Source organism: Dromaius novaehollandiae, chromosome 3, assembly GCF_036370855.1.
Source record: "Dromaius novaehollandiae isolate bDroNov1 chromosome 3, bDroNov1.hap1, whole genome shotgun sequence".
Lineage (NCBI taxonomy): Eukaryota > Metazoa > Chordata > Aves > Casuariiformes > Dromaiidae > Dromaius > Dromaius novaehollandiae.
The window spans coordinates 7,435,666-7,456,524 of record NC_088100.1 but is presented as its reverse complement, the minus strand read 5'-3'; the positions used below and the strand labels follow the sequence as shown (position 1 = coordinate 7,456,524).

General features: G+C 36.0%; 1 protein-coding gene across 3 annotated transcripts in view; it reads right to left on the bottom strand.

Annotated features, from left to right (window-relative positions):
* Positions 1-20,859, bottom strand: part of CD2AP (CD2 associated protein) — an 80,788-nt gene that overhangs the window by 10,664 nt on the left and 49,265 nt on the right. For 2 of the 3 annotated variants that reach the window (XM_026108695.2, XM_026108697.2), the window contains 8 exons: positions 18,648-18,835; positions 15,018-15,126; positions 11,165-11,256; positions 8,377-8,478; positions 6,625-6,661; positions 6,194-6,256; positions 3,012-3,171; positions 706-848 (listed from right to left, as the gene is read on the bottom strand). In XM_026108695.2, the coding sequence (XP_025964480.2) occupies positions 706-848; positions 3,012-3,171; positions 6,194-6,256; positions 6,625-6,661; positions 8,377-8,478; positions 11,165-11,256; positions 15,018-15,126; positions 18,648-18,835 (894 nt within the window). The remainder of the gene's footprint in view (positions 1-705; positions 849-3,011; positions 3,172-6,193; positions 6,257-6,624; positions 6,662-8,376; positions 8,479-11,164; positions 11,257-15,017; positions 15,127-18,647; positions 18,836-20,859) is intronic. The other variant, XM_026108696.2, reaches the window with a different exon arrangement.

Genomic DNA, 20,859 nt, shown 5'->3' with positions numbered 1-20,859 from the left:
TAGAGGACTGAAATCAGCTGCACTGTCAGTAAAGGACAAAATATATCTATATAATAGTTCTGAGAGCCTGATCATAAACGTGGTTGCTTTAACCAATAACAAGGTTTTCACTGCACAGATGTAACGACATGTCAGATCTAGCTCAATGCACATTAAGCAAAGCCAGCTTATTCCTCCCATAAACATGAAATTTAAAGGTCCAATATACCACATGGGCCAAATCTTAAAGTATGATAAAGTCATAACCTATAGCAGCTATGAACTTAATTGCAGAAAGCTATAGTTAATGGCATCACTAAAGATATGGAAGTTAGCTAGAAATGCTAAGAGTATCTGAAATGCAAGAGTAGAAGAACAAACGGTACAAGCCAGTAAGAAAACAATTTCATAAAAACACAAGATGAAAGTAAAAACCATGCTTTCAAATTGGAAGAACAAACCATTAAATGTTCTTCCTCCTCCCATCTGTTTACACCACAGAGTTCATCAATTATCTCCAAATAGCCTACTGACATCTGTACATTGTTTTCCGACTCTTAGCAGGAACTACCTACAGCAGTACTAAAAAAATACACTTTCTATTGAACTAGCATAATTACACTCTGTGGCATTTTCAGTAAATTACTTAAAGAGCTTATTCTAACCTTGTAAAACACTGCAATCCAAACAGAAAGACACAGAAGAAATCTTTAATTCTTTTCTTACCTGATTCTTTAGAGCTCTTTACGATAAGTGAATCTACCTCTACTGATTTTGGTCTAAGTGGTAATTGTTCAGAGTCTAACTTTGGTTTTGCTACTGGCTCAATTTCAGATTTCGGTCGAAGACAAACAACTTCTCCATTAGATCTGCAGTAAGAAAAGCAACACAAGACATATCTAGTCAGGAGATGAGACAGTTTACAACTGAAGTACACTAAGAATTAAGAACAAAAGGGAAAATTTCAGCTGATTTTTTTTTTTAAGCCTTGCTTAAAATTAAGTCTTTTAGAGAACAATTCTAGTCCTATAAAAGCCAGTTCTTCTATTCCAACTCTTGTGGAATGCTCAGATGCGTACAATTCCCTTGAAATTTCATCCAAAGCTCTTAACGCTTTGACAATCAGACATATTTTGGCACTTAAATCTAAAAGATTACACTTCAGTGAAACAAAACAAGACAGCTGAATATGAACAGAACCTTCAGTAATCTCTCTTGAAATATTCAGATACAAATACTCACGCTCCTTGACATCAAAATCTTCTTGTAAAGAAAAAACTACCTAGAACAAGCTATTCTTTTCCTGTCTTTCTTTAGACATGCAAGTGTCTAAAACATATAAGCTCTTATTCTACATACAGCTCTCAGTCTTTGTTACTCCTGCTCTTCTCTTTATCCTTTCATGTTGGGTCACATCATCCAAGGATCAAAAAATGAAGAGATGACCTTTTCCTTTACAGTTCTTGCCATCATTTATGCCACAGCATAAAACCAAAGCATATAAATGGAACAGCTGACAGCTGCAATGTATCCCTTTCATTAACTCGTTGTCTCCCAAATTATTTACTTGTAAACTTAATTGCAGAAGGAAAAAAGATAACAAATTTATCTCCTTGGAACAATGTTAAATTTCCACATATTTAGGCATACTTAAATATCCATTAATAATTGAAAACTTAAAATGTTAAGGATCACAATTTACTACATGCCTCTTTTTTACACGTACCCCCTTGTATCTGTAACTATTGCCCAAAATTTGCAGGGGGTGGGGATAGGGATAACTCCTGGGGTTAGAGACTGAAAATTCTCTAGTTTGGAAACTACAAAGAATCAAGTGATACAATGAGATTACATCCTGGAAAAAAAAAAAAAAAAAAATCAAAACAGAGGTAAAATGACAAGTAGCCTAGGATGTTCTTCAATCAAGCACCAAGTCATTCCAGGGCTGCAATAGAAGTAGCTCTACCTACATTGGTTTTTGTTAGCTGGCTGTTGGATTCAACCCTAAATCTTTGTATCATCTGCACTCCATTTCCCCACTGTCCTCCTCTGCACTGTTTTCTCCCTTTAGTTTACTCTTCCTTCTGGAGGGGTGGAGAAAAGGAAGGAAGGACGGACAGGAGGACGGGAGGGAGGATGGACGGGAGGACAAAAAGAACCTCAAAGAATGTTTGCAGCCATTCCCTATCTTCCCATCTATTTAAGATGCAGGCTCCTTGAGGCAGTAACTCTCTTCTCCTTTACTGTACAAGGCAAGCTTCATCATGATCTCACTTTCTGATGGTCCTTGCAAGTAAACCAAACACCCCAAAGGGACACAGTTACTTGTGAGCAGTATATCTGCATTCATGACTAAGGCTATGACAAATGCTTGAACCCGCGATGGAGGCAAAAAGTCTGGGAGGGGAGAATTTCTATTGCTGCAAAAGTTAGTTTTTCCTTAGCAAAACACTGCAAACATTCTATTCCTCATGAGTTTGAAGAAAATATTAAAAAAAAAAAAGAAAATAGTAATTGCTATCACCATCCCTACTTGGCCAGATATTCAACTACAAATATTCAAGACAGGTAAGAGAACCATATTCATTCTCCATACTAAGTGTCCACCCCCCCAAAAAAAAGAAAAACATTAACTACACTGAGTATATCTCTAAGCATAGGTATTCTGTCAACTCTCCCTTTTGATCTAGTTTATGTTGCTTAAAGCGTTGAAACATTGCACTCTGACTCAACACTAGAGCACAGAGTTTACAGTCAGCTGCAGGATGAAAAATTTGGCCTTCAACGCCCCGCCTCCCCCCTCCAAAGAATATTTAAATACATACATAAATACAAGCATCAGTAAGAGATACAAAACAAACCCATTTTAGAGCTTACAGTTAGGTGGCTCAGGAACTGAACGATTCTGGTTCAAAAATCCTCAGAGAGCAAACAGATCAGAACCCCAGCCAATTTTATCTCAGCCAAGAAAGAAGATAGAACAGCAAACCAAATGAAATATATTTACTATATATGATTAAAGATATACTGACTTAGATACAGATGATGGCAAAGCAGGTTTCTCTGGTCGTTTTGGGTGCAGAAGCCCTACTCTCAGTAAGTTATTAGTCTTGCTTGGAGGAATAGGCTTCTTGGGCGGTACTTGAGGAGCAACTGGCTTAGAAGGCTTCTGGTCCAAAGCTCCTTTTTCATCTGACAAAACACATCACCAAAACATTTTAAAAAAGACGTGTTGTCTATGGCACTTACAATGCCAGTCAATTACAAAGTAAACGCTGTCAGAAACACTTTCTTTGAAGATCAAAGTGAAAAATAGCTATGCAAGTGTCTTAAGTGACATCTTATCAAGATACACAAAGCGCTTACCTGAACTTAAAATAAATAAATAAATATTATATGAATGCAAGAAAAATTCCTTTTGACATGAAACAGGAGTAAGAAATACTGGATTCACATTATCACACTGCAAATGACAGCTAACAAACAAAAAATCTATGTATTACTACTGCTTCTCCTTTTTAATGAATTCATCACATGTCCTCTTATTTTTTTAAGCTAGGCTTCTTTCAGACACGAAGTAAACAGCAGAACAGATCTCTGGAAAAAGACTTGTGTATTAGATTCAGGTTATTTGAGATAAAGACTATCTTCCTACAAATTCAAGGGTATAAATTAAGTATAGGTAATAAAACAAAAAAGTTAAACTCTCACTGTTCAATAATCGTACAAGCTACTTGCATATTCTCAAGAGGAGCTGGCAAAAATAAAATGGTATACAGTAGTCAAAAATTCAGGCCACATCACAAGTGCTAGTTGAATAATCTTCAGCCCACGTTTCCTAATCACAGGCTGTGGATTATCCTGAGTGTACTTTATACTTTTCCTTTTACTGGTTAGAATTATCCTCCTCCTTTGTGATTTCTGAATGTCTGGAGATACAAACATAGAAATTAAACTTGCTCACATCCCCTTTCAGCCTTTCTCAGTATTGAGTTAAAAAAAAAAAAAATTGTACTGAAGTAGCATGGCAATACCCAACATTGCCACTTGGTGGTGCTGACTGACAAAAAGCACCTTTGCCTTCCGTATAAGACACCTTGTTAATGAGACAAGCTTTGCCTACATCTATTGGTTTTATACACAACATCTCAAATTTTAAATGGCCAAGGGTAGCTAGTATTACTGAAGATCAGTTACCTAAATTCTATTCAGCAAAATATGAAAACAAAACACTATTCTTCATTTTAAGAACAACAAAGAATAGCTTCTGAGTTCACATAAAGGGCAAAAAATGTCATTAAAAGGTATTCCCAAATTATTATAATCTGACAGTTTTCCGTTGAGCTACTTCTGCTCAAAATCTGAATATAAAATTGGGCCACAGTAAAAAGGAAAAAGTTAACACTGAAGCTCAAGATTAATCATGAATACACAAATCAGACAATTCTGCCTTTTTTTGTATTTTACCATACAATGAAAGAGATAAGGGTTGGTTAAAAATGAGCAGTCTTTTAACAGAAAAAAATACTAACCTAAAACATTTACATCAAACAAAATTACTAAACAGCTAAATGATATTCAGTGCCCTTCGCTATAAACACAGGAATAGTTATGAAAGCATAGCTTTTAAAAGTCCTGTCAGGCATTTTTCCCCACAATAAAAGGCAGACTATTTAGCCTCTAAATATGCAAAAGAGATTACACTGCTTGATGGCTTGCAATTAGAGCTGCTCAGTTAATAATTTTAGTAGGACTAATTAAAACACAATATCCTATTTAATGGTATGGATCATTAACAGTTATTTTTCAATAAAAGTATCAAACAGCCCTAATAAATGGGAGTTTATTTCTAGTAAAAGACTACTGTTAATTAAATAACTTTTAAGGCCAGAAAGGACTATGTACAACTATGCAACCTGACCTTCAACAGGACACAGTTTTCCTGCACTATTTTTTGTACCACGGAAAAGCATGGTTCTTTATCTTATTTAATTTTTCAGCAGCTTTCACATTTCTAAGCATTTTGAATGGTTTTACTCTATTTTTTGCATGTTACTCCCTGAACAGTTGAACTCAGCTATGGAAAGGTAACATCATAGTAGAAAGAGAACCAACCTAAAATTAAACCTAAATTTATCTCAGGATTTTAAACATCCAAGTAATCAAAGTTTCTAGCATCATACTACTAATCTCCATTCAAATATGAAGATAGTGCTCCAAAAGATAAAAATAATTTACTCACTAAGAAGCAGCAGAAAGATAGATAATTTTAAGAAATATTCTTCATATGAAACACCTGAGAAATTACTTGATTTAAACTATAGGTTATAAAAACTGTTCAGAGAAGCCAAGAAACACATGAAGCAAGTCTAACTTCCAAATGTTTCTTAGCAATGTTCAGCCCCCACATTTCACTACTCACACAACAAAATATCTGTATGAGATATGATAAGCTGCAATAACATTAAAACTTCTTCTTTTAAGACTCATCCATCTTCTTTAAGACTCATCCAAATTTATTTAAGCTTCTGACTTTAACACAGTGGAAACAATTTAACAGATTAAACTGCCAAGTTATTCAAATACAAAAAGAAGCATTTTAGAAACATGTTTGGCTCATAATAGTATTTTTTTTTCTGTTACTTTCTTAACAAAAAGTTTCCTTTAAATTTGAGAATAACTTAGCAAACATCTACAAATTCTGTGGAACCGGAAATATGGAATATAGTAAGAATTAACAGGACAAGAAACCTTCATTTCTAAGCACTGTTGACCATAACATCTGTCTAAGGGGTGTTTTAAGTGTTCCATATATTTCCTTCAAAAATAATTTCAGTCAGAGACTGATACTGGCTAAATATTCAGAAGTAGTGGCAAACATTTTCATTTTCCATATTATTTCCATGTTATCCATATTTCCATTCCACTTAAATGAATTAAATTGCAATTATATTACTATGTGTTGCAAAAACCTGTTTTTAAGATGTAATGCAATAATAAAAACATATACATTTCGTAAGTATGCTTCTTCCTCTAATCACTCTTAACATGCTTCCATAACTTCAGAGAAGTGACAACTTTATTAGATGGTATTAAAAGAATCTGTATAATGTCTTCCAAACAGGTATATATTGCATAGAGCAATCCAGCTAAAAGTTTTAACTCATTTAAAAGAACACAGTCTGAAATTCACTATAAATAAAACTGGTCTCACCTTTTTCTTCAGACCTCAAAGAAATGATTTTCTTTTCTCCAATTGACAATTCAGGCTTTGGAGCTGAATATAAGAAACAAACCATAGACATTTCTTAAACAGCTTTAGTTATCTTAGTTACTACCTAAAAATGACATACACCAATTTGTGTTTATACTTTCTCCCTTCCAAGGAGTGTAGCGCCATTTATAAACACTCATTTAAAACCAGAAAACTGCAGGCCTGTATGTAAAGCATGACAAAGTAATTTCCATCATAATTTGGAAAAAATATATAACAGCAGTAAAAATACCTAAAGCATAAAAAGTAACCCCAAACAGTGATTAAGCATAGCTGCATTACTAGGAAACACACAGCTTTAAAAAAGTTATGCACTGTTTCTGAAATCTATTGTTTCCTCAGCCACTTACTGGTATGCGTATCTTACATACCTGGACTTTTAACCGGAGGTGGAGGTTTCTTTGGCTTCTGAAAGAAAAATAAAAATTATATTCTCTATAGAAGACAGACTTGCTTGCTTTTTTGTTTTACATTTTGCAATGTCTAGTTTGTTTACTGGTTGAATACAAAGTATTTTTCAAAGGAGGCAATCAATTTACAGATAGGAAACAAAGAATTGAAATAATCTATCTGATCTCTCCCACACAGATGGTTGCAAATCCAGGAACAAGACACAAATTTCTTCAAATCTCAGATCAGTGTTTAAGCAATGTGCATAAGCAGAAGAGGAATGAAAAACTAAAAATTAAGAATTGTCTTTTCTTAGTCCAAAAGATTGTTCCAACATATAAAGCTCTTAATATAGGGTAGTACACTGCGTTTAAAGGAGTAATCAGATCAAATTTGAACCTCGCTGAAGAGAGGGTTCTATATTGAAGATTAGAAGACCTACTTCTATTCATGAAGTTCCAAATTACGTTAGAAGACATAAAATAGCAGCATTTGCAACAACCATGCATGAAAAATGTTCTATTTTGAGCTTCCTTACCAGCTTATGTTTAAGAGAAAGATGCATAAGCTGCTTTAGTTGTTTAGAAATTTCAAATTATCATGCCACGGTTTGCACATTGGAATTAGCTCTATTTTAACAGGGGGGCACTCATCACTTTCCTTGAACTGGTAAAATGGTTTGACTTTCTCTCCCCTGTGGAAGGAGTACTGGAATACTCTCCAGGCAGACACCACAAACGACCCCAGTCCCCGGATCCAGTTAATGAGAACACACTAGAAGAGCTATCTGTTGGGTTGTACTAAGGAGGACAAGTGTCACCAACAGAACGATCAAATTAGTCTAATAAAAGTAGTCTACTAAACTCATTCTGTAAATACTGCTGGAAGTTTTATGAAGCCAGTTCAATATACCACCTCTAAATATTCCCGGTAATGGGTATTTTGGAAACAGTTGCTATGGATGTGGATTTTACTTTTGTGCCACCACAACTATTGAGTAAGCTTTTCTTAATACAGAAAGATTTTGCTCTGACAAATGAAACACAATTAAGCAAGCATGAAAACTCTTGTTAAATTTCTTTCCCTAGCCTCAGAGTAAACAAAAGCCAATGAACTGAACTAACACAGTATTTTCTTTCTTTTCTGAAAAAGCAAAATACACTATCCAAGTTTTTAAGCAACAAACATGTTCAGTTGTTTGGATGCAGTGGTGCTGCCTATATCAAAACAATTAGATTGAGAGTTCAACACAAGCCTGCAAAGATTAACCTCCACACACACTGCAACATACTGGCAAGTTTTAACATGGAAAAATTCCAGGTAGTTGCACAGGAGTCACTCAGCATTTTGCAATGATAGGTAATTAAAGGATCAAGGATGGAGGAGACCTAATGTACATCTCCTTTCAAAACAATATGGGTTTAACTCATTAATCAGTTAGACATACCACAATTTCTTTTTAATGTGGGACCAGAACTATATTCTATTCTGCAAGACCTAATCATCCTCATTAATAGCAGTTAATCTGAAAAGGTTCATTTCAGTATAATATTAAAGGAGAAGTTTTACACAAGTGTTAACGTTTAAATCTTCTTTGATATAAGTAATTGAAGTTAAAAATTGCCAGAATCACATTAACATTGTAAGTAGCATAACGTATTGTAACTGCTTAAATTCCTTCCATTTCTGTTAATACTTTTTTGCAGTTAAAAAAGATACACATAAGATCTTACAGGGAAGTCTTTATCAGACTCTTGGATTTGAACAGCAAAATTATCTGGGAAGACTCCTTCTTTACCGTTAAGCTCTCCTTTCCACCAGCCTAGCTCTCCATCCTAGAACAAACAATAGTACAGTTCATTCAATCTTTACTGCTTTCACAGAACAGACACAGTTAGAGGAACAATGCCTCTGCTTTTTCCCTCAGCATAAAATATTTATTCATCCAGAATACTGCATTTGTAAGAGGAACACTTTAGCTACTTAAGCAAGTAAAAGTAAGGGAAAACAGCTACAAGTCACACCAGGCTTGGTCCTTTCTTCCTCTTATAAAACAGAATATGGAGTTATATTACATCACATACATAACTCAAAATCTATGAGGGAAGCAAAGTAAGTAGGTAAGCAAAGTAAAAAGTAGGTAAGTAAAAACAGCTAAGACCCAATGCACCACATTCAGCATCCTTAGCTTCCTTCACTGGCAACCAATTACACTCATATTTACTGAATAACACACCATCTAGTGTGTTTGATTAGATTCACTGGATTGAAAAAGGCGAAGAAACAACAGGATATACCCTACTGAGGAAGAATAAGCAAGTTCACATGCTAGAAAAAATGGTGAATTAATTCAATTGCATGGATTTCTATCATACAAACTTACTGGACAGAAGCCTTAATTTGCTCAGTCTTTTCTGTAAGAAAACTATCTTCATGAAAGTACCAAGTTACTCAAATATTTAAGCAGCATAAAAGCTTTCCTCTCTGCTTTAGCTACAAAATACTATAGATGTTGCTCCTTTATACAAGTCTGAACAGATCACTACTGATAACGTGCTGCTGCTAACAGCACCAGCTAGTTCTTTCCAGAGTTTAGCACATACCAAAGCCAATCACCATTCAGTTCAAGAAATACTGTACAGGAAAAAAGAATAATAAAATAAGATGCGATTAAAAAAAGTCATACTATACATTAAACTAAGAGAGGAAGCAGCAGAAAAAAGACCTACGTAGGTAACTAGTGCTGAAAGTAAAAATGTGCTCGAGTTTAAGTTTCTTTCTATCAGCCTTTCAAATTAAGTATCAGAGTCTGATTTCCAAACACTGCAGAGTCATGAAGTGGGTACGGTGTCTATTGCTAAATTTAATTTAGGTAGGGCTAAGGTATGCTACAACGCCAGAGAAAAATCAAAGACAGCTCCATGGAAAATAATCACACGCAGAAGAAACAGAAAAGAAATGAGAAAATCTATGCTTTCCCTACACCCCAGCAATAATGGCTTAAGAAAGTCATTCACGAGCAAAGGAAAAACAAATCGTAAACAAACTTATTTATACAAGCCTCTATTTTTCTGTGTTCAGAAAAATTGCATGCTTTTCTGGAAAGAGTGACAAGAAACTTGATGACTTTTTCCACCCTGTCTAAGCCCAGTTTAGCTAACAGACTTGCAGAGCAGTAATACTCAATGCTGTATTTTTAAACTACCAAACCATTCCAGAGGGGGCCAATGGGGGCAGGTTTTGTACAAAGCGTACATGCTAGAAGAGAATGCCTTAAAACCCATAGCTTAAAAAAAAGTCAGGGAGGGTGGATGTTTTTAAACATGTAGGTCATATTCCAGAACTTCTAATCTTCATACATTGTGGTGAAAAAAACCAAAGATTTTATTCAAACATTGTTTATCTCATTCCAAGCATAGAGCCACAGACACCTTTTTTTAAAAAAGACAATTGCAAAAAATGATTTGAGCAAATCAGAAATATATGGAAGATCTGTCAACAGCTCAGAAGCAGGTATGCTAAAAGACAGCTGCTTTACAACTATGCCCCCTCACATGTGAAGTGGGGAAAAAGAAGAAGATCTAAAGTCAGAAAAGTTACCTATTCCAAGTCATATCTGTGACTAAAAATTATGACATGAAATGAGAAGTGCTAGCAAGAGCAAAACCCTGGACTGAATTAGTCCTGTGATAATTGCATTAATATACTTCTTAATATGGTGTAAAAGGGAGAGCTCTGCCCTGGGTAACTCTGCCTTGCTCCAGTATGGACCAGTATACGCTCTGAGTGAATCAGTTAACACGGGACAGACAGACAGGCTAGAGATACACTGAAGAAATTCCTTGGGGCTCGGACTGTCTTTAAAAAAAGTGCCTTCCATAAACTACTGATTTCCACTATAATGAAAGTAGATAATACTGACAGTATCAGTTTTGTTCCATTTAATAAATGTAGCATTTTTCCATTAACTTGAAATCCTCATAAAGAAATAAAGTGTTACTTCTCTTCCTTCTAGTACAAGCAACTGCATGAAAGCTGAATTCAAAAGAAGGAAAACTTTTAAGTTCTTTCAGGCAAGTTTTAATTTTTTTAATATACCAGCAAGTAGACTGTAACTAACAGACTGCAGAGTATAGCAGGAAACTTAAATAGGGGTAGCCTCATTTGTGGTTAAAAACTGTCTTTCCAACAACATGACCTTCCAAACAACACGTTTTCAATATTCAACACAAACATAAACATTCAATTCTCTTTCAGCAAGCAGCAACACCATTTCATTATTCTGACTTGTGAGGAAGTTACTTTCCCACTCTGGAAGTGTCTTTAAGGGCACCTGTGTCTCCACTGACTATAGAAGCAAAAAAATGACCCTTGTATCATACAACCGTACTGGACAGAAGAGTCAGAATTAGTCTCTGTGAATATCCAGCCCGAGAGTCTCCTGCTCTAACATTCATGCTTCACCTACTTACACACAACCTGCGAAAGCTATAAATTATTAAAGCAGACTGAACATCTTACCTTACTGATTATTTGAATAATCTCTCCTTCTTTAAAACTGAGTTCATCATTCGAGCCATCATAGGCAAATATTGTCCTGCAATATTCCTTGCCTGAAACAAAGCAGCACAACTATTACACTTGCATAACATGGTTATTCGAGTACATAAAAACAGCTCACTTTCGTTGTCTAAAGGACAGCTCAGAAGTTAACTCACTTTTCTTCTACACCAGCCATCTGAGACTGTTTTACAGGTGTTCACTGTGTAATTCATATCACAATAAAAATAAGAATACAGTAGTATTTAGGGAGAGGGAGATAAGTCTTTGTGGAGTCAGTGGATGGTGCTCTGAATTCAGAGAGAAAAGAGCAAGTCTAGTCAGTTAAAACTGTAAAGGCCTGTCTAAACCTCCCAGTTGCACTATATATTCCATTTTATGAGCTGTTTTAGACAAAAATGCTTTCAAACTTTGTTTTTAATTGAGAGTTTATATCAGCATTTTTTTTATAATTTCAGAGTTGATCTAAATTTCAAGTTTACAACTCTATTTAAATAGATGTAAACATTTAATGGTGACATCCTTTACCAACACTTAAAATTACAGAAATTTCAAATACCCAAGAAGTACATTTGCTGAAACTCTGAAGTCAAATCAAATAACCAAAGGAATGAAATCCCTTGGCTAAACACCTGAAACCAGAGCTCATTGAAATAATTAATTTTGACAGTCATAGACTCCTCTGCAAAAGCGGAAAGAATAATTCCTTTCTATCTATTTGGTACAGCTCAGTAACTAATCAATTTAAAATTGTAAAAACAATTTCAATTGAAAAAGCAGGAAGACTTGTCTTTTATTCTAGCATGGCAAAGGAAAACTAGGTGATAAATGCTAAGATTCACTAGTATGGAAGTCTTAATTGCAAAGCACGATTAGCACCTTTTTTAAACCCAGTACATTTAAAATTTAACATCCCTGCCACTGCCTGCAAGCCAACTTGGTAATAACTGACTCTTGCCGGATGGTAAGAAAATAAATCAAACACAATGAGTTGCATTTAAATCAAAGACTTGTACCTTGATTAAACAAATGCACAATTTGGATTTCTAAATAAAAGTCTGGTTGCTGCCAACCGCTGTGTTAAAATCCAACAGCATGCCAAGCTTCAGATATACATACATCAGTAATGTCAGGTACAAAAAAAATATCATTTTACTATCTTATCTAGTGATCAAAAATGCTTAACCATAGACTGAGTCTACTGGAGTCTGAAGAATTACAGAACTATAAGCTGAGGAATGTGAAAGAGAAGAATATTTAAACTGAGCTCCAAATATCACATCAACTCTAAAATAAATAAAATAATAAAAGAACCCAGCTACACTGCAGATATTTATCAAATTCAGGGATTTTATTCATTAGCATGGTTTCAAATCTAATATATTGATATAGGTCCTGGTTTTGTAAAAATATACGTGTTTCCTTAACGCATGGGAGATGTGGTCAGTGTAGACAATCCCTCATTTATCTCCTCCTCCAGGCACCACCCCGCCGCCCCCGCGCTCACACAACCCGTGTCAGAGAGGGAGCCTTTCACTCTGCCGCAGATGCTGGGAAGGCTGCAATCTGCGAGCGTGCCGAACTCTGCAGCCTGCCAAGTTACCTACAGGTGCCAGGCGGCAAAACCTGGCAGCCAGCTCCTCCCAGGAAATTCACCGGCTAACCTGAGACTATTCACAGTCTGCCATTTCGCCACCTTATTTACCGAATATCAGGCTCACAAACTAGCTGAGATGATGAAAAAGTCCAGTTTCGTTTTACAGCACTTAAATAGAACACCGTATTTAAAAAATAATATTAAATCTGAATGTTAGCAGCTATTTTGAATTATACTGTAGTTTAAAATCATATCTTTTCCAAAGACTCAGGACACAGTAGCAGGAATCACGAATGATGTACTCTAATATAAATGGGGGTGGGGGGAGGAAGAGAGATCAAATAGTTTTGGTCTCTGGTACAAGTATATAAAAATATTTTGTTAAAAAAAAAATTCGCAAGCTTCCCAGAAATAGACACCAAAGTAAGCCACACTAGTCTAAACAGTTTAGAGATCTGTTTGTTAACATATCGAACACAGATTGTTTTAAACTCTCTAAATTGAGGATGAGATACATAAGCTTTGTTTTCTTTCTTTAGTATTTTTATTTTAATGTAGACCTTATTCTTATAGCTTTCTTTTGAAGGGTATAAAGTGCCCTTTAATGCTGTATATAGGCATTATTCTGTTCTCCTACTCCATCCTTTGCTGAAGTGTTTACGTTCCTTTCAGATTATTTTGTTTCTTTGGGGAGCAGAGGTTGAATCAAACAACTCAGCACAGCACAGCTATTGGATTAGTCCGATTGCCATGCTTTTAGCATCTGAAATTATGAAAACAGCTAAATACAGAGTGCTCTTCAATATGAACCCTCCAACTTTGTTAGATTAGTTCAGACATTTTAGCAAGACTTGGCTTAATTTTTATTTAGAAGTTTTAGCCAAGTCAGATTCCGTGATGCGCAGCACTGTGCGTTGTCACGTTGGCTCAGCAGAGAAGCATTTACAGCGATAGCGCTGGAATGGTTCAGAAGTAAGACCCTCAAACTATCTCCGTTTTAAAGCTTAGTAGAGATTCAGGAGTTACCAGTAAGCAATAGTTTCCATCAGTTGAATACATCGTATGTCATTTGATTTATTCTTTGCCTTGTAATGGCAAAGTTTAAGTATTAATTACTATTAGCCCATTACATCAAGCACTCAGAGAGTAATTGGGTATTTATGAACATGGTCATGCTATTTATAGCTATCTGACTCAACAAGAAAAAACAGCTAAAACAGCATGGACGCCTTATGCTGTTATACCTACAGATAAGCTAGGGCTTACACCAACAAACCTGCCACTTCGTGTCCTGTCCTGCTAGATTATGCAACTTCTAAATACAGGCAGAAAGTCAATTGTTTGTTTTAGCTTTCTGAATTCTGAAAATTATTCATTCTAAGTGAAATAACCCACTTACATCAAAATAAGGAATTTAGGCACAAAAATAAAAATACATTTGAAACTGCAATACAGACGCTGAAAAAACATCTTCTTTGGAACTAGGCTGAGCTGTCCACAGATCAGATAACAGAAGCTGATTTTGATACAGGGTTGGCATTCCCACAAGAAGTTTTGAGCTGGCTTAATTAAAGTTTATAAAAAGAAATATCTCTCTCTCTCCACTTAAAACCATGGAAGTTAGCAGTAAAGTGAAGTCTTAATGTTTTAGAGGCAACTTTTATTTATTTATTTATTTTTACAAGACAGCAATAGAACTGGATTACCTGGAAAACAGACTTCAATGAAATACAATGAGTATACAATTACTACAGCACGCACACTAGCAACTCCGCAGTAAGTCCTGAGAACGGGAAGACAATTTTATAGCCTCAAGACAGAAATTGAGTTAGTGGTCTATTCCACAGCAACAGATTTTCAGCATCTCAGCTAAATACTACAAACTAGAGAGAATGAAAGTCAGTTTAAGCATGTCAGCACAGCAAATTAATGTAAAGTAGCTGCTGCAATAAAAATTGATACCCTAGTCTTACTTTCTGCTGGAAAATGTCCTCACAAAAATCTTTTCGATTCAGCTTCCACAAAAATGCAAGCAAGAACTCTTTCAGACTATTTTGCATTTGCAGAACTCCTTAAAAGCAAAGAACATAACACAAGTACTCAGTATAGAAAAAAAGTTTATGATTTTAAGCATAAAAAAAAAAATCTGCTTTGACAACTCTATACTCCTCTATGGAGAGCTACCAAGTAATAGATGCAAATTCTGATTAACCTTACCTTTTGGTTTACTTTCAGCTTCCAATTTTGTTGCTTCTGATGAGTTCTCCACTTTTGTGATACTAGGAAAATGCATTAGTTTGGTTCCAGGTGGATGATTAGATGGTGGCTACACAAATGAAAGAGAACTGCATTAATAAAAATTCCTTTTGAGTTTTACTGTTAATTAGACTACAGGACACGCTCAGGTTTTCATTAGTGGAGACATGAATCATCACCTCCAAGCGATGCACTGAGACGTTCCCATTATTTGATTTATTCATTACGGCCAGTGCAATAAGTGGCGCCTACTGATTAAAGATGAAGTATGCAGCTTCCAAACTGGACGCAAAACTCAGGACGCTGTCAGATACAAACACTCTATTCAAGACACTCAAATACGATTGCAAGAGTTACCCTGAAATTGCCTACTTCCAGTTCTGTTCTGCACTGTTATTTGAGACCTGTGCTGAATGTAACTCACTCTAACCACGTTTACTTTGCACTGGAATAAAGCAGGAATATTCAGCAACCATATGTCATCTCTGCTGAAGAGGCAATCAGGTTTTAACTACTCACAGAACTGTAAGAGCATTTAAAAGAAGCTACTCCAAATTCTTTGCCCTCCTCACAATTGGTACAAAACACAACCAAAACGGATTAAAAAAACCCATTCACTAGAGATTTCTTCTGTACCGAAAAAAACATGAAGACATCTCAACCGGTACCATGTTTCAGAGTTAACAGCTGACAAAAACAGTTGTTCCAATTTTTATTTCAGATTTACTGAGCTGTCAGGATGATTCAGACAGCCTCGGGTACATCTTTTTCTTCACAATCATACAAGCTACAAACACCAAACACGATCTGATAATCAGTGCTTACCTGACCGCCTACTAATCAGTACCAACCTGACCGCACGACTGACATCAGTGCTACTGATGTGAAAAATCCCAATGCCTCTGCTCATTTTTATTTACAATTAAACTTCACAGACCTTCTACTGCCAGAAAAACTAGATTTACTCTCCTTGAAAACACATCTTGTCTGTGGGCTGGTGTTTGATACCTATGACATACCATAAGGGTAAGCTTGTCATTAGGGACATTCTCAGAGTACATGTGCAATTTAACTCTCTCCCGAGTGCTATATAAAGGAAGCGCTAAAATAACCCACCTGTGAGATTAAATAAATTTAACAGCACACAAAAACAGTTTTCTACATCCCCCCTTCCAGAACAAGATGCAATTACAAGTGCAAGAGGAAGTTTAGGTAGACGGAATAAAAATACCCTGAACCCAGTCAGGATGTTGGAATTAACTAAAACCTATCTTACCGTAGCTTGCAACGGCACATGCACTCGAGTGCTTGAAATACCTAAGCGCTCCACCTGCCTGCATTGAATAGTCTCCCAGGCCCCAAAGAACAAAGCCCTCTCTGCTGCAGAATTTCCTGAAGGCAACTTTTTTCCTTACTGCCTTGAAGATGGAGAATGCCCTTCCACCATCCCTCTGCCTAACTACAAAGCGAGTCAAGCACAAATATTAAGAATCCATCAATTTTAGCAAAAGCTAAATGAGAATCAACTCCCTTTTCTTCCACGTTCTGTCTGCCTGTGGGATAATTTTGGCAACGTACAAAAGATAAGTGGAACATTAAATGCAAAACTCAACTGTTTATTTCATTGTTTTTAAGCCCTGCAAAACCGTTTTCTCACTTCATTTCCTGCCTTTTTGAGAAACAGCCTGTAACAACTTACCAGACAAGCCAACTAACAAAAGAGAGCGCCAACATATTTTAGTGCTTATACACAGGCAGTAACAGTTTATAATGGCTGAGCAGACTTCATATTATTTCAAAGCATCTTAGAAAGGATGATTACACTCCCAAGTTACAAGTTGGAAAGTAGAAAACCTCGAAACTTTTGAACAATCGCTCTCATGACAAGAAAACAAAGCGAAAGCTAGCTCCTGAATCCCTGCTGCGACAGCATCCACACAAAGATGGAATGGCTCCCACAAACTCCTACTTTGAGGGAAAGGCCTGGAGAGAGCAGAGGAGAAGGAATGTGCCTACATTAGGAGCTCACATTCCCTAAAAGGTAAACAGATGATGACACACTCGTAATTTTGGTATTCTGAATCATCTGAAGTTTTGACTGAGTCAGAAACGAAGAAGATGCACAGTCTGTCCGTGGCGTGATGAGCATTTATTTCTCTCAGCACTGCTATGGGGAGAGAACAGTTAGAAGAAGTCTCTGTCCCTACCCTCTGCCGGACGACTCTTTCCCCCCTGCCCTCACCTCACCTTTCACACTGCACCACCACAATCATTTCTCTGGAGGCAGAGGAGACCAGATCAGGCAACTGAACCGACTGAGAAGTAACGCAGCAAGACACTGTTAATTTTCAACTAGGCAACTCCTCTGATCTAACTCAAAGAGGAGACAAGAATACCACATCTGCATGAGTATGTCAGCAAAGCATAGGAACCCAAAATTTGGGAGGCAGGACTTTTCCCCCCTCCAAATAGTTTCAAAGAATATAACCCACAGCCAAAAAGAGCCAAATTGGACAAAGACTTTAAAAGCTTTTTTGAATTGTTCATCTGCGTAAAAACTGAAATACTGAATTATTTCAGTTGGCTTTAACTTACCAAAAACCTAAGACCCGTACATAAGCTCTTGGTATAAAACATGCATAAGTTCAAGATAAAGACATGGCCGTTGCTATTTTGTTGCTGAGGGATAAAAGCGCTCTCAAATTCAGATCAAAACAACCTTCAAACTAAAGTAATTACACTATCATCACACTATCTGCACTCTCCTAAGCATTATGTTAGAGGTTGAGAACAAAAGTGCCCCATTCCCATTCATTCTTCAGAAGACATTGGCCATTACACATGACAGCTAGTACAGCAATCTCAACACTCACCGAAACATAGGAGGAAAATGTGTATATATATATATGTTTTAGAGGTCAAATACAATTGGTATAGAAAGATTTAGATGTCTTGCCCCAGATCAGAAGGAAAAAAGTAAATAAATACCGCCCCCTTCCCCCCCCAAAAAAAACCCCCACACAACAACAGCACACATCTCTGCACTTCTGGACATCATGAAAAGAAGCGATAAATACCTTGACCAAGTCCCCCCTTCATTTCCTCTTTATTGTGAAGTTAAGAATACCCAAAACAGCCTAAGGAAATTCTTCAGCTTTTCCAAATAAAGATAAGCACCAAAACCTACTGCATTCACTTATTGCTAGTCTTAACCCAGTCTTAATACTGTAGATGTTTTAGAGAACTTACTGTTTCTTAACCCACACGGCTTTGAAACGGTAAATTTCATACCAGCTTTGTTTTCTCCTATTTTTTTTAAAACATCAAGACATCTGAATAGACCCTTTAGAATCAACATTAAATATAAATTACTATGACGGAAGTTTGGGGTTTGTTTGGTTGGTTTTAAAAGCAAGAGACTGCTCTTGACTTTCTGGTTACTCCCATGAAATGATTAAGGTATGATTACTGAATAATCATTTACATTTTAAAATGACCAATGTATTTAATATCTGCAAGATATGATGTCTTGAGACCCCACACTTCTTTAATTATTAAGGAAATCCCGAAATAACATGAACCACTACAAACCTTATCTTGCTTTTTATCTTCCGATTCATTACTGGATAATCTTGTCTTAAGTTTCACTGAGCCTTCTTTAAAGATATCTCCAAACCCAACACCTCGGATTTTCTTTGGCTGTGCTATTGGTCCAGATCCAGGTTCACTTCCATTTCCTGGAGAGGCCACAGGTGAGGTAGGACCACTGAAAACAGACTCTGAAATAAAAAAAATAGTTTTAATATCTGAAATTATTTCTTTTCTCTTAGGGAAAAAAAGTCACACAGCTGTGTGCACTACTCTTGCTAAGTTTTCTAAGTACATTATTGTAGTTCTCATTCCTCACATTTTGTTCTAGTTGTAGGATTAAGCATAAGACCATTTGGAACACTATTAATATTTGACACTATTACTACACTGAATATTCTGGCAACTAGAATTAGACCACTAATTTTTTCTTGTGATTTCAAATACGATCCAGGCTGAATAACCTGTCATCATCGATGTTAAATTTTTCACTACTTTTATGAAACTATGCTTATGCATTTCTTTGAAGGTGTGCTGTTCAACATCACGTATAAAAGCTTGTCCATTACTGTACAGCTATAGCTGCTGAAAACAATAACCAATAAGGTCTATAATGAGCCGATAATGAGTCCTACCATGTTTCAACAGGAACAGCAAAGAGAAAATTTGCTTTCAGCAGCAGAAAGTGGTGTCTCTCCAGGCACTAGAGTGAAACCTTTCTACTCCTCAAAATGAACTACCAAAAATAGCTGAGAAAGTTTCTTACTAATTATGATTTAAATAACTTCTAAACCTGATAACACTTCAGGACATATTTTTAATGAGTTAAATATTCAAAACAGACATAGTCATTTGATTTTAATCACTGTTAGATAACATAGGTATTTGGGATTCTTGTCATCATCTTTTAAATTTAAGGGGCAATATTTATTCTTCCACCAAAAATGAAGTTCAGAGAACTGAATTTAGGCATTAGAAGCTGTAGGTTTTAAAAGATTTGACTAATAGAAAAATTAAACAAGTATGGTCTTAGCAAACTAGTATTTATAGACAAACTACTTGTAAGTGCAGAGTTCCATAAGAAAGTCATCTGAGACTAGAGAGCTTTGTAAGTCAAACTCAAAATAGTCTCCATATAAGCTTCTAGCCTTTCAACTAAGTTCTTTCTAGAGTACAAATGCCTAAGAATTGTAACAAAGATTTAAGCAGACCTCTTCCTTCAGCTATAAGTGTAAGGGACTTTGATAATACGGTGATATTGCACAGCCTCTTAGCTTGAATTTCTCCTCCTTTCTCAACCATGTTATTCTTCAGTTAGTCACTTCCCTCTTAGATATCTAAAAGATAACTAGAAATTTCATTGATGAGAACATTCCAAGTTGCATCTTTGCTTGAAAGCACACAGCTCGGTGAATGCGGAACTTGTTATTTCTCAAAAATGAGGAGAGACATAGCACATACTTGAGATCCTGACTGTAAAATACTGAGCATTAAATAAAACCCTTCAGGGGTGTGAGAAGGTGGAAGTCACATTGTGTTAGTTACTGACAGAAATTGCAATCACTTTAAATTACTGTTAAGTCTCATTGATCTCTGTATTCAGGAATTAAGACTGACACATTTTTAAGTTTATCTTACCGGATACCACTAAACTTAGTGATCTTGAATGCCAAGAAGATAGCTATTGAACTGTTTGGGATTCCTCATATCAAACAATTCACGGTTAGCATTATTTCAACTGTTTCCAGAATTTAGAAAAAAAAAAAAAAGTTATCCAAGCCAGATTTCTCTTTTTGTTTCTCAGCTGTGAGCACAACCTTGCTAGAAACAAGTAACACAGAACATCTTTACTGCACATTACTTCCAGAAACTTTTTCTTTGAACATTATAAAGTGAATTAATGCTTAAAGATGGCTGTAAGACACCATGGATAAAGAATGTTCTCATTTCAGCAGTATCATGTCATGAGTTCCCAGTCTTCAAACAAGTCTTTGAAGACTGAGTGCCTCTAAAGTACAGTTTCAAGGTAACAGACCAAATCATTTCCTTTAAAGCATGCACCTGCTTGGCACCCACTCAACATACAACTACTACTCAACTACGGACACTCTACTTCTGCGTCTATCTTAGCTATAGAGTCACAGCCATAAAGGAATGGCTAAATTTAAATAGTCTTAAAAAAAAAATCTAAGTAGTGTATGTCTGATCCATTGTC